Source organism: Camarhynchus parvulus, chromosome 26 (genome assembly GCF_901933205.1).
Source record: "Camarhynchus parvulus chromosome 26, STF_HiC, whole genome shotgun sequence".
Classification (NCBI taxonomy): domain Eukaryota; kingdom Metazoa; phylum Chordata; class Aves; order Passeriformes; family Thraupidae; genus Camarhynchus; species Camarhynchus parvulus.
The window spans coordinates 6,495,583-6,521,328 of record NC_044596.1 but is presented as its reverse complement, the minus strand read 5'-3'; the positions used below and the strand labels follow the sequence as shown (position 1 = coordinate 6,521,328).

At 48.6% G+C, this 25,746-nt stretch overlaps 1 protein-coding gene across 2 annotated transcripts; it reads right to left on the bottom strand.

Moving 5' to 3' along the window:
• Nucleotides 1-808: 808 nt before the first annotated feature.
• On the bottom strand, nucleotides 809-21,984 carry CTTNBP2NL (CTTNBP2 N-terminal like). Of its 2 annotated transcripts, none has more exons than XM_030965799.1 (5): nucleotides 21,932-21,984; nucleotides 16,739-16,846; nucleotides 7,759-7,989; nucleotides 5,779-5,886; nucleotides 809-5,046 (listed from the first exon to the last, which is right to left on the bottom strand). In XM_030965799.1, exons 2-5 carry the CDS (start codon nucleotides 16,835-16,837, stop codon nucleotides 3,598-3,600), a joined length of 1,887 nt encoding a protein of 628 aa, XP_030821659.1. In that variant the 5' UTR covers nucleotides 16,838-16,846; nucleotides 21,932-21,984; the 3' UTR covers nucleotides 809-3,597. The 2 variants fall into 2 exon arrangements, with proteins under 2 accessions (XP_030821659.1, XP_030821658.1); XM_030965798.1 differs by lacking the exon at nucleotides 21,932-21,984 and adding an exon at nucleotides 21,793-21,901.
• Nucleotides 21,985-25,746: the final 3,762 nt, after the last annotated feature.

Here is a 25,746-nt window from a genome sequence, read left to right as displayed (position 1 = left end):
AGTTTGGTGGCTTTGGGCTGGGCCCGGCACTGGCACGACCTGGGGATGTCATCCAGCCTGCAGAGGTGAACCAGGAGCTCCGTCCCAGCTCTGCCAAACCTGTTCAACTGAGCAGGCAATCAGGCAAAGATAAGGAAACCAGGTCACTGCTGAGGTACGTTAGGGCAGCTCGGGAGCTGTGGGCTGGGCCCTGCAGAAGGGCAGGGAGGCACCTGCAGCAGCCCCAGCTCCCGGGGCACAGGGGTGAGGGCTCTGTGCATGGACCTGCTGCATCCAGGCAAAGCAGCTTTTCCTGCAGCCAGGCTCTGCTCCCAGCTCTGTCCTGTGACACACCTGAGCTGCTCCTCGGCCGCAGAGGGAGTTTCCATGAGATGCATCCTGCTTGAACATCAGCAGGACTGGGGCATCTCCTTCCCCAAGCCCCAAAGCATTCATTAGTACAAACTCTCATCCATTCAGAATCCTGACACTGTGGCAAAGAGGTACTCTAGGAAAACTGTTTTTACTTAAAAGTACCTAAAAGCCAGAGCTGTTTGGAGCATGCAGAGTGTGCTGTGCCACCTGAAGCTGCCCCAGGGCACCTCCCAGCTTCCAGCACCCAGGTGTGTGGAGACGGAGGAGCAATGTGCTCTGGCTGCAGCAGCCAAGACTGCTCAGGACCCACTGTACTCACAAGAAATTCTCTTCTGACATTTCAGAGCTCCCACTACAGCTCCAGGTCCCAGGTGGGCACAGGTGCCCAGTCACCACCAGCAGGAGTGTTTCCTGCTGGGCAGTCCCAACTGCAAACATTTCCTTAAGCAATTTGCACATCTTAAAAATAAAATCCTTTATTGATAATATGAATGTTTAACATGTTTAATGCCATCAGCTATAAAAATGATTAAAGACTTCAGCTTGGTACATTTGGCTTTACAAATTTACAAGTGTTAATGAATTAATACTAGTGTTATATGTTTTGCACTTCATTATACTCCATTAGCCAGTGACAAACTCTGCAACAATGTCTGCTTAGGACACATGTGAGTTAGAGAAGAAATATTTAGTTGCTTTCACACAGAATCTACATCAACAGTTAAATACTAACTCTAAATGTCTTACTGAATTAGTTGGATCCATTTTAATCCCTTGTGCTTAGTTTCTTTCAGAAGTTAGTCTACTAGCAAAAATACATTCTTTTGCATACCCCTTCCCATATTATATTTTAGAAGAAACAGTACTCAGTGCATTTCCTATTAGACTTCATCATAGTATCTCTCTCTCTAGAGCTATCAATAAAGAAAGGGGATAATACCGGTCAGATTAATGTTAAAGAAACTCATTATAGCAGTGTATACAAAAGCCTCACTTTTCAATCAGAAGGGATACATGGGCCAAAATCCATCTGCCCATCCATTTTTACTTTTACTCTCAGCAAGAGCAAAAAAATCTGCTGTGGACACTTAGTTAAGAAAGTAATAAATGTGCTTCCAAAAGAGCCACTGCCCACTCAGCTCTGGCTGCCTCTGTGTCCCTGCTGTTAATGCACAGACTGTTCCACTGGATTAGGAACAACAGCCCGTAATACCACTGCCCAAAAGGCTACCAAATGGTCTGTGCAAGCCTCTAAACCCCTGCCCTGGCTGTGTGGGGTCACTCCAACAGCAGCCACCCCCGAGCAGCACTGAGCTCCCTGTCCTGCAGAGCGAGGCTCAGAGCCCAGAGGAACCTCTCAGCACGGACAGCTCTGCCCCTCCATGGCACCGCTCTGCCCCTCCCTGGCACCGCTCTGCCCCTCCATGGCACAGCTCTGCCATGCCACGGCACAGCTCTGCCCCTCCATGGCACCGCTCTGCCCCTCCATGGCACCGCTCTGCCCCTCCATGGCACCGCTCTGCCCCTCCACGGCACCGCTCTGCCCCTCCACGGCACAGCTCTGCCCCTCCACGGCACCGCTCTGCCCCTCCATGGCACAGCTCAAAGCCCAGAGGAACCTCCCTGCATGGGAACCTCTCAGCACGGGCAGCCCTGCCCCTCCATGGCGCAGGGATCCTCCCCGCACAGAGGGATCCTTCCTAATGAAGCAGTGAGAATTCACCAAGGATAACATGTCTTGGCAGTGGGAGCTGTGCAAACACCACTCTGCTGCTGAGGGAAGTGCTCCACACTGGATGACACCGAGCAGCAAGTCCAGTTTCTAAATTTAGGATCAGCTCACATCCAACACCGAGATCATTAACTCGGGGTTGTGCTCTCAGCCTGTGCCACTGATCTGTGCTGTTTGTCCTGTGTTTCTCAGCACAATGACTCAGAAAACCACTGTGCTGGGCCTGTTGGTTTTCTTGTAGCAAACATTTCTGCACAGGAACCAGCTGCTTCTCCTGGGTCCAAATACTTCTCCACACACATGATCTGCCTCAAACTTAGGCAATTCCTCACTGAGGATTTTTTTAAAATCTCAGTGAATTGCTATGTTTTCTTCATATGAGGCAGAAGATCAAGAAGTGATAAATAGTTCCCTAATACACTGTGTGTTTAGCATGTATATGTGTGACATACTTACACATATTCACATATTCAATTCCACAGCAGCAATGATTTGGTTCCATATTTGCAGCCAAGGAAAGCCAGCCACAGCTAGTGGGTAAAATCCAGGTCAGTCAGACTTAACTGACACAGATGAGGAACAAAATTATTGCTTTTGTTTAAAGTCGAAGATCTCATTTACAGGTGTTGCAAAAAACCTGTATTGGATGGATGAGTTACTTTTTCAAGTAATAGTGAGATCTTTGCCAAGTAAGAGAAAGATCCTTTTCTCAGAAGTTCTACACACAACAGTAGAATGCTCAAAGAGCTTGAAAATTCCAGGTGATACACCAGAAAGCAGAGCTGAGCCATGTAAAGCACACAGGCATCTTGGCAGGAAAGCAGAAAGAACTGTATGGACAAGGAATATTGACAGAGAAGTAATCTGGATGATATCACAACTAAATTTTATCCCAAGAAACTCCTGTGTGCTTCCTCAAATAGCTGGGAGCTGCGTCCTGAAGGACATAGCCTGGCTGGCTGCACCAGTCTGGTGGTCACCTGGCAGAATCTGTAGCACATTTGCTAACTTACCTTAGCAAATGGAAAGAATTAAAAGGAAAACCAGTGTTGGTTTCAACATTCAGGACTCAGAAGAATTTGTTTCTGCAGCTAGATGTTCCCCTCCTCACCTTTTCCCAAGAATCACATTCATATTGCAGGCTTAGTTCAGGCACTTTTATAAAATGTTCATCTGGAATAAAAAGTCTGCAAAAATTATTTCTGCATAATTTAAAAATAGCATTTCAGTCCCATTAGAGGTTGATAGGTCCTACCACATGATTATGGTTGTTATCTCTAATGATTTGACTGCTGCCATGAGACATTTGGAGGCTACTGTATAGCTGTAGTTAAGGTTTCTTCATAAACAAAAATATTTTCCTACCTATTAAAAAGGAAAAAAAAATGTACTAAATGCTTTATACAGACAGAATCTGCTACTATGGAAATAAATAACATGGAGTGGAAAAACAGTGTCTTAGCTGCAGGGTAAGCTAAGCTGTGGAATGTCACATTCCCATTTTCTGGAGACTAGCTGCTGCTTGGCAGGAGGATCTCCAGGTCCTTGCCATTTGACATGACAGTGCTGCTGGAGCAGCTACTGGCCACGTCCATGGGGGCACCCAGGGAGGAGGCTTTGCTGAGGGGAGCAGGAGCAGCAGGTGACTGAGCCAGGCCGGGTTTCTTCGGAGGAATGGGTGGAGGGTTCCCTCTTTCTGCCCTAGGAATGGTCGGTGACTTGATTCCAGGAGACAAGGGGCTGAGCGGGCTGGAAACCTTGACAGGGCTGGGGCAGTGCCCAGCCTCGGCTCTGGGGCTGCCAGCACTGGCCAGGCTCCGATAGTCCGTGCCAAAAGGGGAGCTGTTGGGGGACACAGGCTTGATGGGGCCCTGCTGGCTGGTGAACCTGGACAGCACCTGGGTGACCGTGTTGCGGGCCAGCTGCTTGGCAGCAGAGTTGTCTGCCAGGGTGGGGGACAGGTCCCGGGACGGGGGGCTCTGCAGGCCCCCTGGCTGGTGCTCCTGCTCTGCCTGGGACTGGAACTTGTGCCTGGCTGCGTGGAAACGCTGGTTGATGCCCACCTGGTAGGAGGACTGGTAGCCAGGGCTGCTGGCAGAGGCTCCCACCAAGCGCTTGGTCAGCACTGGTGAGGAGCAGGGAGAAGGGGTGAGGGAGGAGGCAGCTGTGCTGCTGGGAGACAGGGACACCCCAGCAGAGGGGAGCTGGTGCACCGGTGACTCTGTTCTTACAGGGGAACTTCCATTCGCCACTGCACTCTCTGGGGCTGCAGCAGATTTCTCCCTGTGAGCTTGGCTCTCTGCAGCATTCGTCTCCCCACCCATCTGCCCGTCTGTGTCACAATGCCCGTTGGATTTTGCATAGGAGTGAGCAGGTGCAGAGGGGCTGGCAAACACGGCGTGAACAGCTCTGCTGGTGCTGGCAGGGGTTGCTCGCTCTGCCTGCAGGCTCTCGGTCTGGCAGGACACAGACTTCACTGGGGGACTGTCAGTTGTGACCCCCCTGGACATCACCGAGGGGCTGGGATGCACGGGCTTGGAAGGACTGTGCTCCTGGCAAGAAGCCTCCAGCTCTTTCAGGGCTTTCTTCAGACATTCCACCTCTTCTTTGAGTGCTTTTGTACGGTTTTCTTCTCTGTTCAGCTTAGCTTTCAGCTGCTCTCTTTCAATGTCAAACTCTGAAAGTTGCTTTTCTACTTGTGCTTCCATCTGCAAGCCCCGCTTCCTCTTGGCTGCCAGCTCCTCTTCCAGTTTACTCACCTTACTTTTCTCCTTTTCCAATTTCAAGCTCAGTTCTGCTGTCTTCTGGCCCTCTTCAGCTGCTTTGGCAGTGGCTTTCTTGCACTCCACAACAAGCATGGAGGACAGTTGCTTGTGGCGTGCCCTTTCCTCCTCCAACTGGCTTGACAGCTTCTTCTGCTCCTTCTCAAACTTTTTCACTTGGGACTTTTCAAACTCCACCTGGAAGTTAAGAACAAAAGAGATTTTAAGGGTACCATAAAACCTCCTGAAAGCAAATGAAGGGTAACACCCCAAAAGGGAACAGGTTTACTGTGCATCTTGGAGAAATTACACAGTAAAAAATGACAATGGCTAAGAAAGAGGTTATTGCACCAGAAATCAGCAAAATAGTCTGGCACAACTCAGCTTGCACATAGTAACAATCATTACTTCCTAGGAGTTTTATCCTGTGTGAAATTTGACTGGCCTTTAGTGAGACACACACCCAGTCTGCCATGCACTGACAGAACAAGCAAAGCTTCCTTCCACCTCATTTACCACTTTGTCAGTTTGCCTTTTAAAGGCATTTAGGCTTTAAAATGCTGATGTGTTACGTATGCTTAACAAAGGCTACAGGCTTGAGTAACAGAAAACAGTGGCTTAAATATTTATTAGCCTCTCTGAACAACACCCCCAGGAGATCTTCCATGACTTATTCTGAATTTTGAGTACTTCAGCGAGCTATCAACTGTAAATGCAATCCTGTTCTTCCCAACTCCTCGGATTTCAGGCTGAAGTAAGATTTCAAAGCATTTCATTGCCTATTAATACCTTTCAGCCCTGCTCAGCTACCAAAACACACCGGGCAATTGAGCAGGGCTGTTTTCCATATCAGGAGGATAAAAGCTAGGAGTGCCTTGCAGAGGGAGTTCCTGCTGCTCTCCCACCCCAGCCCTGCCCTGTGGCTGGTACCTGCTGGGTGAGCCGCTCCCGCTCCTTCTCCAGCATGTAGGTGACATCGTCCCCCTCGGCCGTGTCCTGGGCGTGCCGCTGCCTCTCCTCCTCCAGGTCCAGGATCACCTGCCCAAAACACAGCAGCCATCAGGGCCAGGGCCTCCAGGCAGGCAGGCAGGGACACGGGACAGACACCAGGGCAGCTCTAGAGTGACAGGACAGCTCCAGAGGGACATGGGACAGACACCTGGGCAGCTCCAGTGACACGGGACAGACACCTGGGCAGCTCCAGTGACACAGGAGCTCCAGAGGGACATGGGAGAGCCACCAGGGCAGCTCCAGTGACACAGGAGCTCCAGAGGGACATGGGAGAGCCACCAGGGCAGCTCCAGTGTGACACGGGACAGCCACCACTGCAGCTCCATGGGACAGCCACCACTGCAGCTCCAGACACCCGAGCTCAACTTGAGTCACAGAGAAGCAGCTCTTGGACAAGTCCAATGTATGTTATTATCTGGGCAAACTGAGTCATTTTGTGAAAGATGTTAAGGAAACCTCACACGGGATCTATTTTGCTATTAAATATCTAAATTGCACACTATTCCCCCAGACTGTGCAATATCCTTGGGAGGTTCATGCCATGAATGGTGCCCTCATTCCAGAAGGGCTGGGGCTGGAAGGGATCTCTGCAGGTCACCCAGTCCACCCCCTTGCCCTGGAGAGGGTTGCACAGATCAGTCCAGGAGGGTTCTGAATACTGGCAGGGAAGGAGAATCCACAACCCCTCCACAGCCTGTTCCAGGGCTCTGTCTCCCTCAAAGTAAGTCAGTTTTTCCTCATATTCAGCTGGAAATTCCTGTATTTCAGTTTGTGCCTCCTGTCCCTTGCAAGTCAGAATTTCCTGGCAGGACCATCACTCCAGGGCCCAGCAGGAGCAGAGGTGCAGCACGAGGAGACACAGGGCTCTAACAGCAGGACAGTGCCTCTGTGGCTCCAGCAGCAATTCCCAACAGGCTGCTCCCACTGCCTCACAGGGATTTGAGGACTCCAGTGTAAAGTTTATTTAAAAGAACATTAATTTGTTCTTCCACTTAAGAATAAGATGAGCTCTTGAAGTGAAACTGCTTCCCATAAGGGCCCAGTGAAGGAGCTCCTTCAGCTTTAACACTGAATTACATGAATAATTGAAATGCTATTAACAAAAAAGCCAGAATACAAACTTCCCAAGAGGCTCTGCTTATCACCAAAACTAAGCTCTCCCAACACATGCTCACCATGAATTTAGCAGCTCCTCAGTCTTCCTGAAATTTAAGCTTCCAAATAATGCTTAAATATTGTCAAGTATACATCCTTGTATACTTGAAGTAGACGGGAAGAGGAAAAGGTGAAAAAATATCTGATTTTACTCTATGACTTAGTTGGATATTTGGCTGAAAAGTGAAACCCAGCCTTGTTCTTACTTCTAGTGACATCAGTTTTTGTGGTACTGTGGTCTGACACCTGACCAAGCACTTTATTGGTGTCAATATACATTAAAGGTATGTCTGAAGAATTACAGGTGCTTCATTAAAGAAGCCAAATGGCAAGAAAAATATGGAGTGACTTTTGGTCACTCCATACTTCCTTAGGGAAGCACAAGGAGGTGCCTTCCCCTGGCAGCAGCTCTTCAATAACCACAGAGAACAAGTCCCAGGCAGAACAGTGATAGTTCTGCTGAGAATTCCACCTTCCAGAAAGCCTTTCTTGCATTTTGGGAAGCATTACACATCCCAGCTGTAAGCTGGATCCTTTCTGGTGTGTCCTAACAAAAACATTTCAAATTCTGGAATTATAACTAATTAGCTCACCAGCTGCATCCTCTGGCGTGGGAAGTTTAAACAAAGGTGCAAAGTCCTTTCAGTTACCAAGCCTCAGGGAACTGAAGTGGTTTTGCTGAAGTTAACTTGTTATTAAAATGCAACTGTAACTTCTGCACATCTTAATCGAGGCAACACCTACCTTTCTGTGTCTGCTTTCCGCAGCAGCGAGTTGGGATAACATTCTTTCCTGCATATTCTTGCAGTGTTTCATCACCACTTTCAAAATAGATAAAGGATTGGAGCATACTGGCTGCTTTTCACCATGATTCCCCTCTTTCAGTGTCTCAAAGTCTCTCTGCAAAGCCATCAGTGGATCACTGATGTTGTATTTCCCATAGCGTTCCTCAATGAATGTGTCCCTGTGCTGGGCCTGCAACACGAAAACAAATTTGCATTTTAACATACTCAAACTAGCTAAAGAAATGGGGCTTTGTAGTTAATATTCCTTTTTCCCAGTTTTCCATTTAAAGAGAATTTAACACAGTCTGATTCATATCCTGTTATCTGCTAGAAATAAAGGCAATAAAGACAAATCTTGCTTAAAACCACATCACATCCACAATATATCCAGTCTACAAACAGCCTCATACCACAGCTACCTGCCAGGGCCATGACTTACATTCCACAGCTGTGTGAAAGGAAAGAAGGTAAGTACCAACTCTTGCTCAACAAAAGATTTAATCATTTATTGTCGCATCAGTGAAAGAAGCAGTTGTGTGCTTTCCTTGGCTGTGCCACCACCAAAGAATTTCGTGTTGAACAATTAAAGAGTTTCATTCTCGCAAGAGCCATCAATCTGTGAATTGTTAATAAAATCTTTAATGTTCTCATCCAGACTAAACAGAGTTTAGTTTCTCAAGACAGGAATGATGAGGTTTCCTTTGGTGCTTGTAGGAATTAAGACAACTCACACATCCCAGGCTCTGCATTTACAGTGCTTAATGGCTGGACTCGATGAGCTCAGAGCTCTCTTCCAGCCCCAATCATTCCATGAATCAGCCATTCCATCTGGAAATCTGTTTGTTAGGATACCCATAGGCTCATTCTATTCAATGATGACTGTAAGGGTCTAAAAACAAAACAAAATCTCATAGACAGATATAAAAGTATTATCTGTGTATTCACCACCATGATAAGAAACCAAATATTTATGCAACAAAAGACACAAAAAACCAGATGTAGATTCAAAAGAGCCCTCAGAGGCGTCCTGGCTCAAAGAAATCGAATCAGTGATTTCCAGTGAAATGGTTCTGGGCTGAATCCTGAGCATTTGTGAAAAGCTGTGACAGAGTTCCATTCCCCTGCATGTCCCTGACAGCACCGCCCATGCCCAGCAGAGCTGAGGCACCTGCCAAGAAACAACACCTGAGTATGAGACTGCAGCTGGGTTCCTCTGATTCCTCTGTAAGGACTGGTACCAGGACGGTTCACACCTTCTCTTTTCTGCAGGGTGTAAATGACTCCTCTGTTCTGCACTGGCGTGTCCCCAGTGAGGCCACAGAGGAAGATGGGGCTCCCTCTGCAGCACTGAAATGCAGGAGTGAGCCCCAGGACTTTGATAAAGTGTGTTTAATTTAGAACAGACTTCAGCATGTGTGATCTCCTCAAGGGTTCTGACCCTAGATGCCCTTTTCCTGCCACAGGACACACATCTTTCCCTTGAGCACCTGCTCCAAACAAACGCTGTCTGCGCCTTCTCAGGTGTGCTTTATCCTTCTGCTCCCAGCTGCAGAGCACAACCAGCAGATCTCCCATTCCCAGACAAGCACAGCAGCTCTCTGGAGCTGGTGCAGGGCCCTAAACTGAGTCCCAGACAAGGCCAACTCTGCTGCTGCTGGGAATGGCATCCAGCTGAACAAAGCTCTGAGTGCAGAGCCAGCCCGTGCCAGCCTCGCTGGGCACTGCCCAGAAACCCTTCATGAACAGCAATGGCAAACATCAGAAACCACCCATTGCTGATGGGACTGCACAAGGATGGCATTTAGACAGGAAAGATGGGCCTGACTCAAATGAAAAGACAGTTCAGAAGCCAGTGCTTCTTGGAATGGCTCTTTTGTCATGTCCCAGTATCAAAACCACAAATGCTTCCCTTGAGCACACCAGAGCAAGAGTCCCAGAAGTGTGGAACATCCCCACACAGCAGCTGGTAGAGCTACACTGGAACAGTGAGAGTGAAATAACAAAACTTGGCTTCACTCAAAGAGCTGGTGAGATTTGCTGGTTCCACCTGCATTCTGAAATGCAGCCATGTGATTAGCACTAAATAAACTAAAAAAAAGATTTTTGCTCTTAAAAGGAGAAGTGTTTGCATTACCTTGACAAGAGGCATAAAAAAACCCAACCCAAAATATCTTCTCCATGACCAAACTGGAGACATTCATCCTGTGAGTCCAGTTTGGAGCTGGATTTTAACCCTGCAGTAAACAAACGCAGAGGAACAGCTCACACTCCCAGACACCCCTCCCTCTCTATCAGCAATATCCGTCAGGAACTGTGGGTACCTTTGATCAGAGCTTCAGATATTGTTCTAACTTTACACAATAATAAAAAGGAGAGGAAGGAAAAGAGCAGCCCTGGAAATGGGAGAGCAGCCCTGGATAATGGAGCAGCCCTGGTTTAATGAATCACAGGAAAAACTACAGGTTTGGGGTTTTTTTTAGGAACAGGGAATCTTCTGCTTTTCTGAAGTGTTTATAAAAATGACTCAGTGAAAGCTCCATGTAAGTGTGGAGGGAATTTCTAAGGGACTCAAGCATTAATAAGTCTGTAAATATGAACTGGGATCTCCATCCAGCTGGCCTTACAGCTTTGACAGATGAGTTTAATCCCGCCTCATCCCAGCGCTGCCATTCCACCCACAAACATGGCAGGGACCCTTCAGAAGGGCACCAGTGCTTCAGCTGTGCACACAAACCCTGCCTTTACTGCTGGGCTACCAAACAAGAGCTCCAAAACCTGAGATTAAGGTGATTTTTGCAGTACTGAAGGTGTAACAAAAGCCACGTTTTCCTCTGCTCCTCACAGCACTGAGCTCTGAACTCTGAATAAGCCACCCACTCTGAATTCAGTGGGGTGGTTTATTTCCTGTTTGGGAAAGAACACGAAGTTCTTCCTTGCTACTTTGACCAATTAAGTATTTTCCTGAACTAGCATGACAAACAGATGAGACTATCATAACATTTAGAGCTTTCTCAAGTCCAGCTATTCTTCTTCAGTAGCCAGCAGAGCATAAACATTTAATTAAAGTTGTCTAGACTGGAGAAAGTCTTAACCAGGTCATCCTCCACCGAGCACACGACGTTTGCAAAAACAAACCCAGTGCTTTGGCGTTGGGGCCACTTGGAAATGCAAACAGGGATTTTCCAGCCTGGGACACCTCTGTCCTGCAGAGCAGCCCCTGGGCCACCTGAACCACTGAGGCAGCTCGTGGAAAATGCATTTACAGCGCCACAGTCTCCAGAGTCACTTTATACAGGCGTGGCAATGTCACAGACAATTGTGCTCCTCCCTGAGACAGCTCTGCAACTCAGCTGCTGTCACTGGAGGTCACATCAAAATCTTCAACCCTTCTGATTTGTCCTGTCTGAACTGGACTCTACCTTAACTAGCTGTTCAACTTTCAGAACAGAAGGAACTTGACGGAGGAACACTCTGTTAGTGACCCCAAAGTGAAAAAAATCAACCTAGATCTCAGATCCCAGCACAGAAAACACAAATCCACAGAAAATCAAGGTTAAACGAAAATGAAATAAGGTTACAAAATGCAGTGTTAGTTAAGGAGTGGAAAATTTCATCTGAACAGTAGAGATGACATACATACCTCCAACATCAGCAATGGTGCTTTGAAAGAAGATGCAATTCTGTGCAATTACATCTTCTGATTTAGTACCTCCACCTCTATCATCTCCAACATGCAGAACTGTGAATTTCCCAACAAAATACTCGAATTCCAGAAACCACTAAATGGATTATTCAGCAATTTTCAAGACTATTAAACTGACCTCTCCCAACAGGAAACGAAGATAACATATAAGCTTGGGGTGCTTTTAAAAAGAAGGAGGAACTATACATGTGAACTACTCTTAAAAATACACTTCCAGGAGACTGGAAAAATTAGGCATAAGCAGAGGGGGTTCCACTGAAACTGGCTGGCTTTGAGCTCCAGCTGGGGTAATGGGCCACTGCTAGTCTGTCTGGGAAGAGATAATTCTGATTTTATGGGGCAGAAGCAATATCTGACCCAACTGAAAAGATGTTTCCTGGGCAGGCAGGCAAAGCAAAGGCTTTGCTTTGTTAGGAAAAAGCTACTGTTTCCTCTTGGGATTTCCAGGCTGTTTTGGGATGTTCCCCACAACCCATTTCTGTATTTTTTTAAAAATAAAATATTTCTTTCTACTGAAACCTTGTTTATGTGACAGAATATTCTCTCTCTCTTCAGTAATCTTTACAACTTGTTTTACTGGAACATCAAACAGGGAATTTCCAGGACCTGTTTCAAGTGTTTTTTTGGACATCAAGTAGAGAATTTCTCCTCCCTGTAATTTCAGAGTTCAGGTTTTAACCCTTGGTACACAACAAACACACTCTTAATTAACTCCAGCTACTGAGTTTGCAGTTCTCCAGTGATAATTTGCACAGCAGTTTCTCCTTCATGTAGCAGAGAGTAGAATAAGCTTTAAATAGCTCCTTACTGCCTTGAACTTCCTTATTAGCTTCTCTCCCCAGAGACAGAAGTTGGGAATAAAGACAGGCTGAGGTCACAGCAAGCACTGAGAGAGAAGGGAAATGGGGGTGGGGACCTCTTGCTTTGCCCAAAAATAAATGTCAGAATGCTGGAGTGGGACTTGCAGTGTTGCACCAGCTCTGCAGCAATGCCAGGCACAGAGCCACCAGTAAATTGCCCAAATGCAGCATCTGTCCTAATTGCCATCATTATATCGAGTGAGCAGACCTGATAAACGAGAGCTACCCACACTTGCCCAAGCAAGACCTGTTACCTGTGGTGTTATCAGCTTTGAAAAACAGAATAAGCTTTCTCAGGAAATGTCCAGCAGCTCAGAGCTGCACTTCCTTTGCTGGGAGCTGTGGTGCCAGGCTGGCTGTGCCTGGGGCGGTGCTGCAGGGCTGCCCTGTGCTCAGGACAGGCTGTGGGCACCCCAAAACCAGCTGGGACCCAGAGCAGCAGCCCTTCCAGCAGGGAATGCACGGCCACAGCTCTCTGCTCCTGCTCAGCACACGCCTGGGACTCTGGAGGTGAGCAGGGGCAGCTTTGAAAGATACTGGCAAACCGAGCTGCTTCAAGCAAGAAACAAACAAAAACCTCCCCAGGCTTGCAATAAGGGCTGTAAGGAATGCCTGCATTCCAGCAAACAGCACCCATGGGAACACTGCTCCATGGAAGCTGCTTTCTAAGTGATGCACAAGCCCAATTTGCCCCATCTGTGAAAGATTTAACAGCAGGAACGTTTTGTATTACTGAACTTTTTATTTAAACAAGAGGCAAGCTTAAGTTTTTCAAACTGCACTGCAAATCTAATTGCTAAATCTACTAACAAACAACACCTAGTTTTTCATTAATATTGCTTTATAGTGCATCACTGCACTCAGAAGTAAAGAGATGAATACCAGCTCCCAGTCATTAACACAAAATAGTTTCTATTCCAGTGTAAATTGCCTGAGGCCTTATTAACATAAAGGAACAAGCCAGAAAGCTGCTTCCTGTTTTCTAAAAGTAAACAGAACCTCAGCTCTAATGTATGGAAAGCAGGGGGGAGGGAACAAAGTGCTCTGACACAGTGATAGAGATCCATTTAAATATTGAATTGTTTCCAGTCGTGGTGTGCTATTTCAGAAGGCAAACTGTGGCTCATGCAACCCTTCCTACACTGCAATGAGGACTGGGAGTCTAACTCTCAGGATTATGCAACTCTCTGACAGCATCTGGGTTTTTTGGATGATATGAACACAATTATAACTACAGGAAAAGGAACACAATAAGAAGTCAGGCTTAAAATCTGTTCCAAGGAGAACATTGAAATTTATGTAGTGGACAGGAAGCTACTTTCAGACAAAAAAAAAAAAAGGTTTTTTTTTTTTTCCAAAGAGGTTTTAAAACAGAGGAAGCAAACTGAAGCACTGGGAAAGAATATTTTGAATACAGTCAGTTTGTCAGACAGCAAGGAAGAAAGGGCCAGGATTTGGGGAGAGGGGGGAAAAAGGAGTGAGTTCAACAAGCAGTGTCTGGAAGGCCTGGCTCAGCAGCTCAATCCTGACACAGAGAAACGGGGCCAGTGCCAGCCAACAAGTGCCTGATACCATGAGGGAGAGGAAAACTATTTTAAGCTTTGTCATCTGCACGCATGGATTCCTTCTGCTAAATGCCAGATGCAAAATGTTTGTCTCTAAGCGTGCAGGAATATCAATTATTGCAGACTGTACGACAACCAGATGACATGTTTACAAATTAAGGTACTCTTCCTCTGCAAGTGCCTGTCCTTTCCTATAATGTACCACAGGACTTGACTCAAACAACCAGAGCTCAGAATCATTTGAATCTGAAGCAGAAGTAAAATTAGTCCATGAAAGGAAATGTGTTTTTGTTACTATGGGGGAAGCAAACAGGCAGATAAAATTCTGATTTCCAGCCACTGACATCTACATGTTTAACATAACTGCTGGAGAAAAATCACTGCTGTGGTTCAGAGTTATGCAATCCCCTAGGAAAGTTCAGAGGATTGTACTCCACCTGCTCCCAGCATATACCCACATTTGACATAAAACTCTCACTGCTCCAAAGAAAGGCAGCTGCCGAGGCAGCACAGACACCCTGTCCATGGCCCTTGGGGAGCTGAGAGCTGTGGGACCATGTCAGACAGGTCCTGTGTGAGGAACAACAGCTGCCCCCAGCCCCAGGGTCCCACTCCTCTGCTGGAAACTACAGCGCCATTTATCCAACTTGTACAAGTCAAACTAAATGCTCTCAAAGAGTGCAAATCTTTAACTCAGAAGTTGTTTTCATTCAGGGCAGCACTTTTATGCATCAAAAGGTGAGTAAACAGATTAGCAAGGTTTCCTTTAATTAGTCACACACAAAGCCTTTCGGCCAGTGAGGCACGGTAATGCTGTTACCACAGCTACTATCAGCAAACAATGAGAAAAACAGTGTGAGGCCAGTATTTCTCTAGCTGTATATTCCAAATAAATGGAGAAAGCAGAGCTGGAAGGGCTCTGCGGCTGAGCCTTTGGCCAGGCAGAGATGAAGCAGGTACAGGAGTCCTCCTTGCAGAGCTGCTGCCAGCAGGGCCAGCCCAGGCTGCAGCACCACTGGGGACAGCTCTGGAGCCACAGAGCAGCACAGCTGGGCACCTACAGCCCCTCACCGTGCTGCAGGAACCGGCCAGACCCCGGGGCTGGCAGCTTTTCCCCGAGATCACCCTGAGGAGGCAGCAAGAGCCAGCTTGGATTTGAAGCTTTCATTGCCCTGTCCCACCAGCTCCAGCTGTCCTCACAATCCTGAGATGAAACACTGCAGCACATCCCTGACAGAGGAAGGGGAAAACAGCCCTAACCTTTCATTAGATCAGTATTTTATACTCCATAATTATCAAGCATAGGTTACAATTTCATTTAATTTCTTCTCAGTTATGAGTACTTGACAAATTATGTCAAAGGGTATTCTTAGTGTATTAATCTCCTCACACAAGAGGGAAGTGCAGGTTAAATTTCAACAGGAAGGATAATTGCTTTACACTACTGGAAGGTAGGCAATAAAAAGCCTCTGGAATGGAGCTGCTGCATTTCTTCCCATTGGTCTCTCTGTGCTCCACTGTACACTGAAATACTGAAGGGAGGCTTGTTTGGGTAACACATTCTGACCACACACAGTGAAAAGATGGATCTCAGGACAGAGCAGAAACTTACAAGTGTGTATCACAGCAGAAAACAAACCTTACACCAGACCAATAGTTTTGAGAGGGTAACAATATTCCTCCAAAATGAAAGGATTATCTAAATGGAAAAGCAACCAACAACAAACACAAGCATCCCAACTGTCCTGGAGAAGGATATGCCTCCACTCCCCTGAAAGATGTTTGGAATCAAGCTGGAGAAGCTTCTGCTGGAAAAGCAACTCCCTGCATCTCTCAGGCCTGGAAGCTGCCATTCCTCTTTTGAAATAGCTGCAAGTTTTACACATTGTGAGCAATGACAGGTCAGCTTGAAAAAGCCTTCAAGATTCAACCCTGAGACAACTAATTCCTTCCAAAATTGACCCCTGCCATCATTTATACCACTGATTTTTTCACTTTGCTGAGGCTGAGTGCCAAGCAGGCATCCTTCAAAGAGCAGCAGAACTACACATGGACAATGTATTTTCTAAAATAATGTGCAGGTTCAGTACCAACACAGCACACTGTGCAGAGAGCCACAGTCCCTGGTCCAGGCCAGCAGAGCACAGAGCTCACACCACAGCAGCAGTGTGCCCCTGCAAGAGGAGGCTCCAGCACCAGCCCTGCCTTGTCCCATCACATCCTCCCACAGCACCACGAGCCCAGCTGCACTGACACGGATTGAAAGTGCCTTTTGGGAGCAGTTTTAGCTGGCATCTGCCTCACTGGAGGGTTACACTAATGCTCCTGCCAGCAAAGGGAAAGAGTAAGCAGCTGAGCACTCAGGGCTGCTGCTCTCAGCAGTGCCAGCTTATGGTGGCTTAGTCAACACAAAGCCATGGATGCTTTTTACCCAGTGTGACGTTATTGTCACTAAAAGACTCATCTATGATCCCTCTTGGGGAGAAGAGTTCCTGCTTTAAGCAGCTCTCCTTGCTAAAGGAGAAAAAAAAACCTAGAAAGGAATTCTGGTGGACCTTTTACACAGCAGAAACACATGGTTCTTTATCAGAAAGGATGAAAACACACATGTAACACTGTATTTCAATAGCAAAATGCTTCTTGCAGACAGCTTCTGAGACAAAAATTATCTACAGCATTTACTATGTAATCCTGCGGATATTAAATGGGATTCTGAACCAGTAATGAACTTCACCTTGGATACAAGCTCTCTGCAGAACTCACAGTAGTACTGTTGTCACGTTTGTTTCTTATCCTGATACTTCAACCTACCTTTAAAGCCTCTATGACAAGATCTCTTGCTTCTAATTCTCCCTCAAGAATGCTAAACAGCGTCAGTAGTTCTGGTTTGCTGAGTTTTTCCAGATTCATCCTGAAAACCTGAAAAATAATGAAACCCAGTTTAGCAGGCATTTCTTTGGACATTAAGATCAGTATTCGAAGCTATGACATATAATCTCCATTTAACCTCAGCTTCCAGCTTTCTGGACTGCAAATTGCCCTGAGGGGGGATAATTTTCTCTCCAGCTTCCAGCACCAGTTGCAGAAGATGCATTTGTCACCTCCTCCCAGGGGACAGGAACACATGCACTCCCAGATGGCGATGGCAGAATGTGTGGGCTGACAGGACAGGACAAAATTCACCGAGCAGCAGCCAAAGTTAACAGGAGAGGGGAAAAACAAGGATATTCAGAAATCATACTGATTACACATCTGCCTCCCACAGCTGCAAACACCACTGAGGAGCTGTGATGAATGAGGGCCAACGTGGGCCACCCACAGGAGCTCAGCAGTGCTGGGATCTGCTTCCTGGGAATGCCATTAGCCATACTGATGGAGCAGGCCCAAACCCCTGCACAGAAATCAATGCCACAGAAAATACACACTTCATTACTGTTCTTTCAAACTGTTTCAATATCAGCATCATTTATTAAATATAATTTTACTGCCCACATAAGAAGATCCATCATCTGAACTGCACATAAAGAGGCTTCATATTCCCTTGCATCTTTGCTGATACACTTAACACTGTCCCATAATAAGCCTTTTTGTTACACTATTTTGTTAAAAATGGAAATAATTTCAGAAAAATTCCTTGTCTCTGATGAAAATATACCCATTGATACAGTCTTGTGCTTTGCACAACCATCAAATATACTTTTCTGAGTCCAAGTCACGTCCATCTTTCACCACACTTCGTGTCAAGCAGAAAATGCTACAGCATCAAGAAGCTACTCAGAGATATCCAACTCCAGTGGCAAGTGATAAAGGGTTAAATTAGCCCCTGCTGGAGAATCTATCCAGCTGAAACACTCAGCTGAAGTCTAGCTTGTCTGAAGTCACTGCTCCTTTACAACTGATTTGCATAACTGTGCCTTGGAGAGTTATACACAAAAGCAAGTTCTGTCTTGTTTGTGCCAGAGCAGCTTTCCAGTGGCTGGGAACAGAAAGTTCTGTAGTCATCATACAGCAACAGAAATCAGAAATCTGCTCTGTGCCCCTCTGCTAGGCAGGGAAGTGTCTCATCACACCCACATTCCTGCCTCACACGGTGTTTTACATGGAATTCCAGAAAGCAGCAGCGTTTCTTACAGGCTCTGCTGGCTCTCCCTCCCTTGGCATGGGCTGCTCAAGGAAACACCAGTGGAAGGGACCACGAGTGGCTGTTCCAAAACCCAGCTGAGCTGGACACCACAGACTTGTCCCATTGCATTTCTGTTCCCTGCTGCAGAGCCAGTCACAGATTCAAGAGGAAAACCCCCAAGTGGAACGTTTGGGAAATCTGCTCATGTTTGTCATCGTGCCAAAAAACCTTGATCAAAACTTGACACAAAGGCACAACTTAGGAAACTCACTGTACTGACTAAAATCCCATTTCTGTGGGCCAGGGCAGTGCTGGTCACCTCTGGTCAGTCTGTGGATCCTGGCAGAGATGTCCAGGTGGGAGCTTGACCATCTCCCTCTCTCTGGACATGGCTGGTGGGCTCTGCTGCCATGGGGAGCCTGGCTACTGAGACCACGTGGAAGGAGTATGATTTACAACTTGGTCATCTCAGAAAAATGGAAGAGAGGGCAACAGAAGCAGCAAATAAATGCTAAAACATTACGAAGTAGTTACACAGAGTGAGAAAAGACATAGCCTGGTTCTAGTCTTTGATATTTACCATGTTTGTGCTGGTGCTCATGTCAAAGCTGCAGCATTTCCCTGGGCAGCCTTTAGATGTGGAATATCCAAACATCTGCTTAGGAGGTGCATGGCTTGATTTCAAAACCATCTCAGTCCTTGCTCAGACTGAATTCACAGGTTCTAAGACTGAAGCAATACCAGTGGGAAATACCTTTTATTGCCAGACACTCACCAGGTTACAGTAGCACTGGGGCATTATAAACCTGAATGAAAAAGGAGATCTTAGAACAAAGTGTATCATATAATTCTGTTACCCCAGGACAGTAAGTGTTGGACATGGACTTTCAACATGACTGTATCCATGCTTTTCCTTTAAAAAGAGATGATGTGGAAATGTGCAGCTGCATCTCCCCAAGAGCTACCAAGCAGCTCAGTCTTATAGCAAGGACAGCTACCAGCTGCAGGTTGGTATTTTAAAGCTATTCGTCAGGGCAGCAGTAATTTCTGCTCTATATTCTAACTACTCCCATTGTGACTTGTACTTCCCAGTGTTGTAGGAATAAGCCATGCTATTCTTACCACGCCTCTGTAGTCTTTAATGTGCTTAAGAACATAAACAAGCCCTGTCCTAAAATATACAGGTAAAAATACTTAAGAGAAATAAAGAGCAGGAGCTAGTGTGCACAGTAATCATTTACCCAACAACAAGAGGTAACATTACAGGTATGTAAGTGGTACAGCCTCAGCTTCCTCATGTGCAACCTGCTGCAGAAGATCTGCATCAGTTCCTTCACACTGCTGTGGGAACAGCCTGGGAGCAGATGCAACAAATAAAGTCACTGCTCTAAAAACCCACTAAAATGTACCTGTATTCTCCAGTGCTCTGCAGGGAACCTTCAGAGCACCCCAGGCAGATGTCTGTTATGCTGAATGGACCACAATCCCAAGCATTCCCTTTAAGGGCCATTCTGCACTTGGCAGCTGAAAATTCGTGGGAAAAAAAGCCCTGTTCATTTGATGTTACTATTTTACAGAAACAAGAAGCATCTCTGGATCAGAGAGATAATAAGCATGCATTTGAGCTCCTTTTTCCTTATCCAAATCTAAATCCAAATCCCTTCCCAGCCCTCCAGGCTCCTGAGCTGACCTTTCCAAGGCTCTTTCAAGCTACACATCCCAGTGCCTTCCCTCATCCCATGCTTTATCAAAAGATCACACCAACTCTACTAAATTACACAGTTCGCCCCCTAGCCAACAGTCTCGTTCTACCAAAGGGATCTGGGCACTTCAGCTGGGGAACCTGAGCCTCCATTGCCAAACCTTTAACCAAGAGACAGAGCTTCCCAGCATCAGAAACAAGATCCAGCAAGTGTCAGGGCACGGTACCCCTTTACATCCAGGGAAATACACTGAGTGCACTCACACAGATCACAAACCACAAAGACCTTGTTGTTTAGTCTGATTACATAAATATTTTCACTGAGTCTGAGATACACCACCATTTTTGGACAATAAGCCAGAGTTTAGAGCATAAACAAAGATAATCACTTTCTGCTTGCCTAAAGGTGAGCTTCCTTTCAGCTACAGACCACTGGAGTCCCCTTGACAGAGCCATGCCCACCCTGCAAGGAGAAAACACCTTTCTAAGAAAGCTATTTCCCGGTATTTCACTGAAAATAACCATGGAGAGCAGTTTAAGTGTCCGTACACCAAGAGAGCGGGGAGTTATCTCTGGCATGTGCCACTTGAGGAACTCTCAGATAGGCTGGCAGCCGTGGCAGCTCCCCCGCGCCCTCAGCCACGGCGGGGTGATCCTGAAAGCACACCAGGTTACAGCTCACTGCTCTCCACACGCGGGCACAACCCCCCAGAGAATGCTGCCAGCTCAGGAGAACCTCGCCCTCCCACCTCCAGGGCTGGAGTCGGGGCCAGGAACCCAAGGGGAGCTGAAAGCACAGCCCGAGACATGGGGAGGCAGCTTCAGGATCCTCTGCGAGCTCTTGGCTCAAAACTCTTCCACTTTTTAAAAAAAACATCATGAAGAACAAAGCTTGTAGCTCCTTCTTCCTCTGAAAGAGGGTATTTCCTAAACCTACACCAACGCAACAATGCCACAATGCCGATAATTCTGAATCAGCTTAATTGTCTTTCCTGTGTTCCTGAAGAGGAACCAGCATTTTCCAGAAGCCAGCACGGGCAGTCGTGTAATCACATTAATGGGAGAACTGAAATGACCAGTTGGAGAAGTCCTGACAGACAAGTTCCCAAAACTGCTTCTGCGTGTATCGAGTGGTGTTTGAGTAGTTTCAATAATTACATATGTTCATGTAATGAAAAATGCTAACATAGACCTAATAACTGTGTATCCACAATGCTACCTGGCATTGCATCACTCCTGTGGAGATCCAGGTTAAAATGAGAACTGTTTATACTTCCTTCACCTTTGTATCTCAGCCCTAAAGGAAAAAGGGCAGTACCCACAAAAAGCCATCCTCACCGCGTTAGGTTTTGAACTAATACTCAGAAGGAAGCAAATTAGCAAAATTTCAGCATGGATTTTGTGGGGGTCCTTGAAGCCCCCGTGCAGAACCGAAACCATCGCTGGCTGCTGACCTTCAGCGCCGGGCCCGGGGAGCCGCGCCCGCCCTGCCGCTCCCGGCCCCGGTCCGGCACGGGCGGGCAGCGCGGGTCAGCCCGGGACACCGCCGGCGGCACGGCCGGTGCTGTACTGTCCGGGACCGGCGCCGCCCGGGGACCGGCGCCGCAGGGGCCGGCTCCGTCCAGAACCGGCACCGCCCGGGGACCAACACTGCCCGGGAACCGGCACCGTCCGGGCACCGGCACCGTCCGGGCACCGAACGGGTGGCTGGCAGGGGCCGGGCTCGGTGGCTCCCGCGCTGCACCGGCCCGCTACAAGCGCGGCGAACAAAGGGAAGCGCCGCAGCGGAGCCCGCGGGGAAGGAAGGCGGCTGCGGGGAACAACAAGCGGCTCCATCGCCGCTCGGTCCGCGGGCCCGGCCGGACCGGGCAGCGACGTCCAGATCCCGGTAACGCTCCCCGGCCTCCGCGCCCCCCGGCACCGCCCCCCGCTCTCCCGTTCCCCCCGATGCCTCCCCTTCCCCGCCGCCTGCGGCCGTCCTAGTCCCGGCTGCAGCCGCCACCGCCCCTCTCAGCCCCCTCGGGCCGGGCCGCCCCGCACCTGCCTCCGCCCCCAGCAGGGGCAGCGCCGGGCCGGGCCGGGCCGGGGGCCGGGCCGGGCCGGGCCGGGCCGGCCGAGCCGAGCCGAGCCGAGCCGAGCCGAGCCAGGAGCGGGGCCGCGCCCGCCCCGCCGCACCGACCTGCCCGGCCCCGCGCCGCCGCCGCCACCGCCGCTCCGCTCCCCATCGGCCGCCCCGCCCCGCCGCTGACCGACGGCCCGCCCGCCAATGAGCGCCGCCGCCGCCGCGGCTGCGGGCCAATCCGCCGCGGGGAAGGCGGGGCGAGGGCGGGCACAGCCAGTGAGGCGGTGCGGAGGGCGGGGCCGCGCGTGAAAATCCCTTTTGTTCGCGGCGGAGCGAGCGGGCGGCCGTGATTGGCGCGTCACTTCCGGCGGGGCGGAGCCGCGGCACCGCCCGGGCCACCGCCCCCGGCCATGGCTGCGGCCGGGCGGGGCCCCGGGCCGGGGCCGGGCGAACCGGGGAGACGGACAGGGGGATAGGGGACCCAGCGCTGCGCGGCTCGGCTGTGCCGATCTGTGCCCCGCCGTGCCCAGCTGTGCTTTACGGCAGTCGCGCTTTAAGGCACTCGGTGCCCGGACGGTGCCGGTTCTCGGGCAGTGTTGGTCCCCGGGCGGTGCCGGTTCTGGACGGAGCCGGCCCCTGCGGCGCCGGTCCCCGGGCGGCGCCGGTCCCGGACAGTACAGCACCGGCCGGTAGGAGGGGCTTTCCAGGTCTGGAAGTCATCTCTCTCTAGGCTGTTCGGTCACTTTACACTTTGCAATTTTTAACATGCTGTAGAGGTACTGGCACAGACTGCCCAGAGAAATTGTCCTGCCGGAATGACCAGCGAGCAGGTGACCCCACCGACGGTGCGTGCCAGCCTGGAGGTGTCCAAGGCCAGGTTGGACAGGGCTTGGAGCAACCTGGGATAGTGGAAAGTGTCCCTGCCCATGGCACGGGGTGGAAGGAGATGAGCTTTGAGGTCCCTTGAATGACATTCTGTGATTCTGTGATTGCCAGGTGTGTCAGGCACAGGCAGAACAATCAGGTACCCTGAGAGTCTGTGCAGGGTGGAAGGAAACAGTGCCAAAGAGAGGGCAGGTCCAGATGGCTCCAGCAGCTGCACAGATGGGGACAAGCACAGGTGTGTGCAGGAGGTTCTGGATCCCTCTGCCTGTTAGGGAACTGCGACCTGAGTGCCAGGGAAGGGCGAGGGGCTCCAGGAGCTGCAGGTCCTGTGGGATCAGAGCTGCAGGTCTCAGCTCTTTGGGAAGCCAGGGAGGAACCGGGATGGGACCCTCAGCAGCGCTGGGCAGGCTCCTGTCCTGCTGGGGAGGATCAACCACCAAAAACTCCCAGAGGGAACGTGGTGGTAAGAGAGAGATTTGTCCTGCAGTATCACAGGCAAGAGAGATCAACCACAAACAATTAGGAAGAAGCACATCTGTCATGTTCTTGATGCTGTCGGAATGAGAATCCATCTGGGAAAAGAGCCAGCCCTGCCTCCCTGGGAATTATGCATTTTTTCTTTTTAAATATTGTATGACATCCATCTCTGGAGCTGTGTGTTGTTTGTGCTGGCATGTGGGTGTGTATTTCTGAAGGCTCCCCATATTAACACAAGATCTATAGTCTCATTTTAGAAAATTTGCGGCTATAAAAATATATTCTGGGTTTGACTGTGTGTTTTTCCCTTCCTTCCTAAAACTCTGGAGCCACATAAAATAGCTTCATAAAGCTTGTAGGGCTTTTTAAACTACAAGTTACTGCCTTGCCTTGCTTTTCAAAATGCACTCTTGATTTTAAGTGTTGGGATATTGTTTGCTTTTAAACTAGTGAATGCTGGAAAGTTGCTCTAAATTCCTTTTTTATTTTGCTGCTTACTGAGAAAAATTCCATTATACCAAAGGGAAATGGGAATAAAGCATTGCATAAAAATATATGGTATATAACAAAAAAAACCCCTCAGTCTTCTAAAATGAGTATGCAGGAAAAGGGTAGAATTCTATCAGCATTATCCCTTGAGTAAATGCCCTCCCTTGGGAGGTACCCAAAGGAGTGTGAGCCCCTCCTCAGCCCCAAAAAATCTCTGCTCTGGTGATGGCTGCCCAGGGCCAGGGGAGTCCTGGATCCTGGTCCCTGGAGGTTTCTGGCTCTGCCAGAGCGGGGCTGCTGCTCCCAGCCCCTGGAACGACTGGCACTGAGGGACAGCACAGGGACCCTGCAGGCTCCCCTCAGGAGCTCTCAGCTGCTCCCAGCCTCTGCTCCCAGCCTGGAAAGGCGCCCGCCCAGCAGGACAGTGACTCTGAGCCCCCAGAGCCAGGCTGGGGCTCCTCACTCCCCTCTCCTTTCAGTCACTTTGTGAGTGCTGGAGCGAGAGTGTGTGAGCAGCCAGGGAGCAGCTCCAGCTCCAAGGACTTGGGAAAGCCCTTTTTCCAATCAGGCAATTTGTGATTTCAATTGCTAAGTGTTTCCCTTCCATTCCTTGGCACTCTAGCACTGTCTGAATTGGCTTCCTCAGCACTTCAGGAAGGCTTGTGTTACATTATGTAAGATTTAACAGCCATCACTTCTCCAAAAGTAATACAGAAAAGTGTTTTTTATGACACAAGAGGGAGATTTCTCATTTGTGAAGCTGATTCTTTGTTATTTTCAAATGACTGCTTTGGTGCAACTTCAATCTAATAAATAATAATTTCAATGAAAAAACTAGAAGAAATTTTGTTGATATTTTGATAAATGGAAATGCCTGCTGAGAGGAAATTAAATTTGTCTTTTTATCTTTATAGGTGCATATCATATACATTTATGTGTCATATTTAGATATAAGGGCCCTTGAGGACACTGCCTGCATTCACAGAAGCACAGGATGGGTAAGGTTGGAAATGGCCATGGTGGGGTCCCCTGGCCCAGCCCCTTTTGTGCCTTTCTGGAGCTGAGCTGAGGTCATTAAACCTCCAGGAAGGGCTCGTTTGTCCCAGCTTTGCTCTGCATGTGCTGTCCCACATGGAGCTGACAGATAATTTCTCCCCCAGTCCTGCCACAGACCCAGCCCAGGAACCATCCCAGGCTTTCTGATCCCTTTGGGCGATTTCCTTTTCTCTCCCTGACCATTTATTCACCCGTTAATCCATCCACTGGCCTTTCTCATGGACACACTGTCCCTCTGCCGGGAGCAGGGGGCCCTCCATGGGTCCCACAGCCTTTGCATGGTCTGCCTGGGCAGGGAGCTTCTCACCATCCCTAAGATATTAATTACAGGCAGCGAGAAGGACTGTTGCTTTGCTCTCCTGAAGCTGTTCAGCAATTTCCACGGAAAAAGCTCTCTGGAGCTGCTGGGTTGGTGGTGACTTTCCCGGCAGTGATTGAGTGCTCCGATAAGGAGCAGGAGTTTGTTGCTACCTCATTTGCTGTGCGGGGCTCTTTCTCTGCAGCACTTAATGCTGTTCTGGCCAGACCAAGGTGTAAAAGGAGTGGAAAACAGAAATATACTTGGAAATTGCCATCATCTCAGAGCACAGCCCTTGGTCATGCTTTCTTTGAATTACCCTACACTCTGTGTGTGTGGGGGAATTGCTTTCTGTGGTGGAAAACTGCTTGCCAAAGCCCTGGGACCCCAAGTGATTCCTGTGCTCTGCAGTCGTGAGAGCAGAGAGGAGACAAGTGTGAAAACCAGGACAATAAATGGGAAGGGCAAGCTCTCCCTGCACCGACTGAGCACTGATCTGCCTGACTGATGTTCCCTAATTATCTCCCTAAGTGGAAAAGGGGGAATGCCAGGAGCTGTGTGGGGCTCACACAGCTTCATGGCTGCACAGTGTAAATTAGTCCTCATTTTTGAGCAATATATTTCTGCATGGCACCTGTTCTTGCCATCACTCCTAGGTTGTCTTTCTTCACCAGCTGGTTTGCTCTGTTTTATTTCTCCCTCATGGAAACTCATTTATTATTGTACA

What these genes read in the sequence shown, in the direction of transcription:
- CTTNBP2NL (XM_030965799.1), bottom strand. Translation starts at nt 16,837, where the DNA reads ATGAATCTGGAAAAACTCAGCAAACCAGAACTACTGACGCTGTTTAGC. An exon ending in CGGAAAGCAGACACAGAAAG is followed by an intron (nt 5,887 to 7,758) that starts GTAGGTGTTGCC and finishes TGTTTTGGGCAG; the next exon opens with GTGATCCTGGACCTGGAGGA. An exon ending in GGGAGCGGCTCACCCAGCAG is followed by an intron (nt 5,047 to 5,778) that starts GTACCAGCCACA and finishes CTTAACTTCCAG; the next exon opens with GTGGAGTTTGAAAAGTCCCA.